General features: G+C 48.3%; 1 protein-coding gene across 1 annotated transcript; it reads right to left on the reverse strand.

Moving 5' to 3' along the window:
• Window positions 1–1020: 1020 nt before the first annotated feature.
• Window positions 1021–5158, reverse strand: LOC130585427 (keratin, type I cytoskeletal 19-like). The gene is made up of 8 exons (XM_057385912.1): window positions 4551–5158; window positions 4115–4197; window positions 3728–3884; window positions 3481–3642; window positions 3090–3215; window positions 2768–2994; window positions 1778–1877; window positions 1021–1258 (listed from the first exon to the last, which is right to left on the reverse strand). Exons 1-7 carry the CDS (start codon window positions 5079–5081, stop codon window positions 1790–1792), a joined length of 1374 nt encoding a protein of 457 aa, XP_057241895.1. The 5' UTR covers window positions 5082–5158; the 3' UTR covers window positions 1021–1258; window positions 1778–1789.
• Window positions 5159–9091: the final 3933 nt, after the last annotated feature.

A 9091-nucleotide genomic window follows, 5' to 3' on the forward strand; every position in this document is an offset into this window, starting at 1 on the left:
TTCATGTCAGGCCTCTGTCTAAGGTTAGTCACCAAACCCCATCCAATATTTCATGAGAGAAAAGCTGCCAGAGCCCCACAGCGAGGAGCAAGGGCTGTGCCACCGTTCCCAGCCCGTCCCAAGCATCACTCAGAGGCTGCTGCTGGATCCTGAGCCTTGGCTTGCACACACAGCAAAATGCAGTTGTGTTCCTAAATATGTTTGTCATTCCTTTCTCTGGGATTATAAAACACCAGCAGCTTTTTTTTTTTTTTTTTCTGGCCGTTTATTGTGTCTCACTTTTAAAAAAATTCTCTCCCACATATTAATTTGTCTCACCCTTTTATCTTCCCACATGTTACCAGCTGGTTCTTCCTGTTTGCCTTTTTTACAAATCCATTTAGAGGTCCTTTGTTTAGTGTTTTCTCTGGGAATTGTTTTCCTTCAGCAGAAGGGTGTGGAGAGTCCAGCAGAGCCTGGCTTTCAAAATTCCTGCTTTGGTATTAWTTGAGAAAACTTGTTCTTCTTGATTTTATTCTGTGAGTGTGCATCCATAATAACTCAAAGGTGTTGTGTGTTACATGATAGTCTGTGATATTATATATTATATAATATTATATTAGAACACACCTGTTTTAATGAAGACTCCCTGTTCTTTCTGAGGTCTCTGTCAGTCAGACAGCCCTGAGACTCCCTCCCTGCCCTCTGCCCAGCCTCCCTGGATTTTTCTTTCCTCATCACCTTCCATTTCATGTCTTGGCTTATGCCTCCTCCTCTGGTAGCAAAAAACCCTTTCCACAACATCGGTTGCTCCTTCTCCTCCACCCTCATCCCCATCCTCAGCCTCTGAGCTCAGCTGGAGCCCTGATGGGAACAGGGCTTATTTTCCTTTTTCCTTGGAGTGGTTGCTGTGTGGACWGAGATCAGAGATGGATTCTAATCAAAGCTGTATGATAAATATCACTATCTGCATAACATTTTTTTTTAAATACTTGCATTTCGATTTACTTTTAGAAATTATTTCTCAGGTTCAAGGCTGTGTCACAGGAGCAAAGTTTTATTGGAGACAAGTATTGGTCGCTGTTAGAGAACTGCCACAACCCAGGGGAGCCTGAGTGAGGGATGGAGGGTGGTGCAGGAGGTACCATCCTGCACAGTCCCTCTGGCTGCTGCTGGAGCACAGCTAAGAACTCCCAGGTTATTCTTGCCTTGTTTTTCAAAATGACTTATTCTTCAGAGAGCTCCTCAGGGGCTGGCAGGGACTCTGGWCTGCAGTGACCTGAAGGAGAGTGGGAAGAATCACTTTTTCAGGAGGTTCTGTATCCTGTGCCTTGCTCTTACACCCCTTTGCTTTTGTACTGGCCTTTCTCTTCCCCTGTTCTCCCCAGCTTTGCTGAATTTTATAACTTTAAATCTGAAACTTTGTAATTTGAAACTCATTGAAAGACTTGTGACTGACTGATTTCCCGGCCACTTTCTCATTCCCATGTTGTGCTGAAAGTCTTGTTTAAACACACATTTACTACTGGGCACCCCCMAGCGTCAAACACCATTTCTGCACAGAGGTTTATAAATAAATAAATATCCCACAGCGGCATCCCCTGCCACTGCTTCCCACCACAGCCCAATTAATCCCAGTGCTCTATCACCAACAGTCACAGCTGTGATCCTGAGTGCCTGATTCCAGGGAAAAGCCTCTCTTCATCATTGAGAAAAGCCTGGAGACCTCTCTTTCATCCTCCTGTTCCCCAGCACTGAAGTGGCAGCTCATATTCCCACTTCCTCGAGTCCCCCTCACCTGACAGCAGGCTCAGGGCAGGCAGGGCTGGCACAGGCTGCCTTTCAGCCCCCCGCTCCTCCCGGCTGATGTGGCACCGACTCCTCTTCCTGCCGACCCTCTGTGGAAAGRAAACAGCTCTGGACACTCAGACCCCTGCATTCCCACCCTGCGGATCTCTCTCCCTCCCCTGCTCACTCTTTAGCTCTGTCTCTTCAGCCCCACAAGCCCCAAGGGTCAGCTGCAGCCACCATCCACCCTGCCCCTGTCTGTCTTTTGGCAGCTGAATTTTTTCCATCTGACACTCAGGATTACCCCAGGCAAGCACTAAGAGTGTCACTTCAGCCCTTGCAAAGGGCATTTTGGAACAAAAGCTGATTTTTCATGTAATTAATATAGGGCTGGAGCGTTAGGTCCATAGGAGCCCGCAACAGGGCATGACCATTCCAAAACCTGCTTTTCCAACWAAACAAAAGGAGTAGGTGGGTGCTCAGGCCAGTTTTTTTGTGTATGCAGCCATGTCTGGAATTAACAGCCTGGCTGTTTCAAAACCTCAGTCAATGGGAGGCAGGGCAGAGCCAGCTGCTTTGCATACAAATTAAATTTTCCAAAACTTTAATTAAAATTGTTGTGTGAAACTGAAAATGTTTGGATAGTTTATTGTTCCAGTTAATTTAGCTGCTAGTCCCTAATCCTGTCTCATTCTGGCAAGCCMATAAAACTCAGTTACATGACTGTTTGTAGGGGACCTTGCCCAGCTCCTGGGGAAGTTGCCCTTAAAAAGCTGCTGCACTGTGCCAGGGACTGTTCTCTGGCCCAAGAATGGTCTTTGGAGTGCTCCCTGGACATTCATCAGAGCCAAATCCTCATAGTTTGCTAATGGACCCTCTCTGATAACAGGTCAGCACTGGTTCCTCACCAAGTGCTGCTTTTACTACCAAAATCATGAATTTTCATAACCCTGTAAGGCAAAGCACAGAGATTTTGGGGTGCCCAGMTCTGTCTGCRTACATGATGTCGTGCTGGCCKCCCTCCAGCAGGCAGTGGTAGGTCTGGATCTCCTGCTCCAAGCGACACTTGACGTCCAGGAGGGTCTTGTATTCCTGGTTCTGGCACTCCATTTCCGCTCGGATCTCAGCCAGCCGCTGCTCCACGCAGGAGATCTGGTTCTGCAGCTCAGCCAGGTATTTGTTGTAGCGACATTCGGTCTCCGCCAGCGAGGATTCCAGGTTTTCTTTCTGAGAAAAAAATCAACACACAGGTACCTGGGTTTGCTGCAGCTACAGCCCTGATCACGAGAGCTGGAGCTGTGAATTGTCGTGGCATTTCCTACCATGGTGAGCTGGGCTTGCACGTTGATTTCCAGGGCCTGCAGCTGACGTCTCAGCTCCGTGACCTGCTTGTTGCTTGACTCGATCTCCTGGCTGCTTGTGACCACCTCCAGATTCACCTCCTCCACCTGCAAAGTCAGAAAAGAACAGCCCTTTGCTCACCTCCCTGCTGCATCTTGTGATGGCCAGGGCCTCCCCACACCCCACATGTCCAAAGCTGACGCTCAGTTCATTCCATTCTCACCCTGTGACACCATGTGGAGGCCCCTCTGCCATGGGCACAACACAGAAATCAGGCAGTGTAGTTAAATCTGAGCACATCAGACACACTTGCTGTTATTAAGACACCTAATCCCTCATTTTTCCCTTTCCCCCAGGGGCAGAGCTGGGTACCTTGCAGGCGTACCACTGCTCCGTCTCTTTGCGGTTGCGCTCCATCAGYGTCTCGTACTGGCACCGCAGATCCTCCAGGATCTTCCTGAGATCAGGGCCAGGGCAGGCATTGACCTCCACGCTCACATCCCCAGTGGCCTGTTTCCTCAGACAGCTCATTTCCTGCAGGGAATTCACCAACTCTGTCAGTAATATCCACCCTTGGAGGGACTTTCCTTCCTCTTCWGAATTCCCTGAGAGAGCTGACCTCCTCGTGGTTGGTCTTGAGGCAGCACATCTCCTCCGTCAGAGCCTCACACTGMAGCTGCAGGTCGGTTTTGCAGCTGGCCAGCTGGTCCAGGACRGGCCGGAGGTTGCAAATGTCGGCGTCCACGTTCTGCCGAAGACCACACTCGGTCTCGTACCTTAAACCACAGGCAGCAAAGAGAGATCAGCAAAGACAGCAAGCCCTTCACTTGASGTCAGGGGAAGAAAATTAGGATTGAGTTTTTTCATTTCAGGCATGCAGTGGTATGAATATTGCCAGTGGTATCAGAGATCTGTGTTTTTCTGCACAGTGTGACAGGCAGAGGGTTGGGACTTCCCCATCACCACCCCTCACCTGCCCTTCTGTGAACCAGCAGATTGTACTCACTTCACCCTGAAGTCATCAGCAGTCATCCTGTTGTTATCAATRTTCAGAAGGATTTTGTTAGTCTCCATGGCTGCACAAAGGATCTGGAAAACAAACATAAAGGAGATGTGAGCTTGCAGCTTCCTCTGGTTCCAGAAAACCCTGGAGGAATCCCCTACCTGGGGTATTTTATAATGATTCCATATATTGGGGTTGTTATTCAGTTAGGTGGGATCACAGCAGGGAAATTCATTGCCAGCTACATGGAGCTGGCTGTTCTGAAGCATCAGTTCTCAGTAAATGCAGAATCCCCCTCCCACACACCATCACATCATATAAACCATGGCTTCACCTGCCCCTCCAGAGCCACTGYCTCTGCCCTTTGACAGGGCTCTACGCATGTGTGAAAGCCAAGCCCAAGGAAATAYTAGGATTTTCTTGACAAACAAGGATTTACCTGGTTCTGAAGGTCTTCAATTTCCTTGTGGTAGCAGCTGTAGTCCCGTGGCTCGCAGCTGGGCCCTACCTTGGCGTACCACTCCCTGATCTTGCACTCCAGGTCGGCATTGTCCCCCTCCAGGAGCCGCACCTTGTCCAGGTATGAGGCCAAGCGGTCGTTGAGGTTCTGCATGGTCGCCTTCTCGTTGTTAGCAAACAGGATCCCATCCCCGCAGCCAGCACCGGCCCTGGAGAAGCCACCACCAGCCCGAGTGCAGATGCCTCCACCGCTGAATCCCAGGACAGAACAAGCCCTCTGGGTGGCTCCGAAGCTCCCACCGGCCGCGCTGCCGGCGTTCAGCTGCTTCCCGAGTAATCCCTCGCTTACGCTGCCACCGGAGAAGCTGCCAACCACCCCACCCAAGTCATAGGCAGCGTGTCTCCCCGAGGAGGCAGAGGAGACCCTCCTGCCGGTGCCRGCCGCGTTGCTGCCAGCGCTGCCCCTGCCCTGGGAGCAGGTGGTGACAACCTGCCTGACAGTGCAGCTCATGGTGTGGGTGCGGAGCCGACAGAGCCCAAGGCAAGTGCTCAGCTCGCTGCAGGATCTGACTGTGATCCCTCTGTCCCCTGGTCCTCTATTTATACCAGTCCTTGTGGATCGTGCCGCTGGAGAAGTGCTGTTTATTCTTCCTCCTTGTGACCTGGCTAAGGAGGTGTTTTCTTTTTTTTTTTCTCAGCCGGAAATAATTCCCCAAAGGCGTTTGTCTCCAGAAATCCCACAACACAAAGATGCTTTGGTTAACAGAAGCGTGTTTCAAAACTACATCAAAAATGTTACTTCCTGAATCATCAGGTCTGACTTGTGATGACAACTCAACAACAGTGACACAAAAACCCGACGATACCCAAGAGTGCCCGGGGAACGAAACACCACAACAATTATCCATCCCTGGCGTGGGYGAGTCTACCCGGAAAGTGAAAGCTGTGGGAAAGGCATCCTATCTGACAGAGCCTGTCCGACCCCTTTGTGACCAAAAGAGAGGGTGCCCCCTCTCTCAGCTGCCCTCAATCCCTGGCAGCAGGGCTGGGAGACCACCCTGGGCCGTGCAGTGAAGGTTTGACCCATTCCAGGATGAGCCCCTGGTCGGGGTCAGTGGATCTCAAATACTCTGGGAGAGCACAGGGGAATATTGCACTGGAATGTACCAGGGATGGTTTGTCTTCATTCTTCTTTGTATTCAATCTGCATCCATAAAAACATCCTCTTGCAGAGGTCTGGCTTTGTTATGCTGCTTTCATGGGTAGACATAATGGTCAGATATTTATCCAAAGTACAAAAGGATATTTCCTGGACACCAAACATGCAGTTTCACTGAATATTCGCTGTCACTCAGGATGTTTCATAATATTTCTGAAACAGTAATGGGGACAATTTCAGGAGATGCCTGACCTTACAGAGGTCTGACCCAGTTGCAACCAGCACCATGAAAACTCTCCAAATACCATCTAGGTGTTAACTTTAGAGAGAGCAATAGAAAATGTCTTTTAAAAAATTTATTAAACTTATTTTTTAGTCCTGGAATGCTGAATTGAGGAAGACGAGAAATAATTAAAATGTTTTGTCATCCAAATCTTTCATTTTATTAATAACATTAATATAGCCATGCTAATATTGGCTGCCTCTCTCCCACGTGTGGTTCAGCTTTGGGTTTGGCATCCAGGTCACCTGGACACGTGGCATAATGGATGTGTCAGGTGAAGCATGGCTCACAAATATTGCTTCTGCCATTTGGGCAAGTTCATTAAGCTCAATTTTATCTTGACACTGCAAATCCAGCACTGCTGGACTCTGTGGTGGTTCYGTGGGTGCCATCCTTTGTTAGAACCATCATCAGGAAGCGAAGCCGGTGCCAGGGCTCTCTGGTGCCACAGCAGCAGCCAGGCCACCTGCAGCCTGACCACAAGCAGTCTTTTTTCCATCAAAGAATTATAAAATTACTGCTGAACAACCATTCAATTTAATTTAATCAGGATTTCTATGGTCCTTCATTTTTCAAGGCCAGGTTGGGCAGGGCTTGGAGCAACCTGGTCTAGTGGGAGGTGTCCCTGCCCATGGCAGGGGGGTAGAATGAGATGGTCTTTGAGGTCCCTCCCCACCCAACCCATCCTGTGACTCTGGGATTTTTTCAATGAGGAAAAAACCCACAGAGGGTTTTTTTCAATTTTTTTTTTTTTTCAAATTAAGCAGAGATGTCCATGTTTCTTTCTTACTTTCGGAACTTCAGTCCTTACCAAAGGTGATTCAAATTTCCACAGCTTTTGCAAAGGAGAACAGTGACTTCACTATTGATTTTCCTGGAATTGTGTGTTCTTCATGGCAGCTTTTTTTCTTTCCAAAATTCAAAAAAAAATTTTAACCCAGCTCTTGCTTTTACACAAGAACAAATGTCAAGCCCTGCCAGCAGTCACAGCCCTCATTTTATCAAAGAGATTTTCACTTTGTGATGAGGAGATCTGCTAATGATGGGATCTCCATGCCTAATGGAAGACTCTGACCAGAATTAACTTTGATTGACTTCCTGGCTGGAGTCTGCAGACGGAAATTTGCTCCCCACATCCTCTCAGGGGGCCAGGGGCGATGCTCTGATGCTCTGTCCTCACCTGACTTGGGAGCCCCTGGCAGGCAACGCTGTGCCCCAGGGGAGGAAGAGGAGCAGAGGAATGACAGGGGAGCAGAGGAATGACGGCACACGAGGATCTCCCGCGGGCATTTCAGGAACAGCAGCGCAGGTCTGACCAGGAAAAATTACTACTTCGAGTAACAAATGAGCAGAAGAGCCTCCCCCGGGCGAAGGTGTTGCTCCCACGTAATTAGCTTGGTAAAAATTAGAAAGACGGGGGTTATACTTCAGGTTTCCATGGGCGTCCTGGGCTGGGTGATGGAGAGTGGGGTGGTGGCAGAGGATGGACATGCTGGAGGTATTCCCAGGAGTGCTCTGCAGCAGAATTATCACATTCAACAGGGCAATGAAAATGAGAAAGATTAGCTTTCCCTCGAGGAAAATCCTTTGGGAGTCTCGGGATTATTTAAAGCTGAAGACTGTTTCTTAAGCTAATGCAGGTGAAGTATAATGTGCCCCTGAGAAGGAGATCCAGCATTTCACGTTATTACAAATACTCCCTGAACCACCAGTTGTTTTCATATCCAAGAGAACTTCCCTGGGGTCTCGATGACTCTGATATGGCACCAAACCCCATGTCCCTGCTGGTGCCCAGGCACAGGAAGGGCCAGGAGAGGAGCTGGAGCCGGGCACTGCCAGCCTGGGCAGGGAGGGACTCACCTGGAGGCAGCCCGAGCTCCTCTCTGCTCACTGTCAGCTGAATTTCCATGTTACACCTATGGAAAATCCTGCCGTTCTCAATTTACAAAGTATTTACAAAGTATTTGCTTATCTGGCTGGGTATGTACCTGTCACGCCATTTGCTGTCAGCCTGTCATTGGCTGCMCTGACACTCATCTCCATCTCGCTGGTGACACCAGGTGCTCCAGGCTCTGATCCCAGCTTTGCAAGTCACTCCAGGCAAATCATTCATCTCCWCCAAGTCTCAATTTCATGCTTTGTGGGATGGAAACAATAATAACAATAATCATCCCGCTCGAGGGCATTGTAAAAACAACCTTCTGAGTACAACATGGGGCTTTAAAGATTGGAAAGATGATGTTTATTTCAGTATTATTAATTGTCAGTATTCTTGYTATTTTATATTACACTTGACACAGGCATATCCCATAGATTTCTCTTTATCTCTCAGTCATGAAATACCTTTCAAGGACATTCATAGTTTCCATTTTTCATTTTGTTGTCCATTCACTGAGGAATTGCCACTGTAATTCCCAGCTGAATCCTAACGAGGCTTTTCTTCTTGTGCTTGCAGCAGATCTGAAAAATGCTCTCCAAAACCAGTTTGTCCTTCTCTTGGAGAGAAATTTTTTCCATGTTTCACGGACACAAATATGTGTAGCAAAGAGGGAAGTACAAGCAATAGATTACTTAATGGTTCTGTGGTATTTTCCTTCTTCAGAGCACTGTAATGGCACGAAGGGATCACTTATGCTGAGCTTGGACTTTGCTCCCTTCTGTGATAACAGGGTTACACTGAGCTGTATGCAGAATTAAARCCTTTTTCATTGATGCAAATATATGTTGATGAATATCCCCTGATAAGATCCTCCCAGGGGAGCTGMATCCACTGATTACAAACCTGGCTCTTCCATCAGCTCTCCCAGCTTTTCTCCCAGCTCTCCTCAGGATTTCATCTCAGGCTGTTCCTGCTGAGAGATGTAAATAGCACAGGGTGGTGGATACCAGAGATGCCTTAGGTGTTCTGCTGGATCAATCTCTGCCCTGTGCCCTTTTGTCTGCAGAAGTCTCCCTATGCTGCCAGCAGAGCCAATTACTCTAGGACTGATGGGTTTTCTTTTTTTTTTACCTCCTACTTACATTTAATCAGTTATATTTGTGGTTTGCAGAAAGCTTTTCTGTATTCATACACTAGGGG

This window comes from Malurus melanocephalus, unplaced genomic scaffold (assembly GCF_030028575.1).
Source record: "Malurus melanocephalus ecotype Western Australia unplaced genomic scaffold, MMel_1.1 scaffold_886, whole genome shotgun sequence".
Taxonomy (NCBI): Eukaryota; Metazoa; Chordata; class Aves; order Passeriformes; family Maluridae; genus Malurus; species Malurus melanocephalus.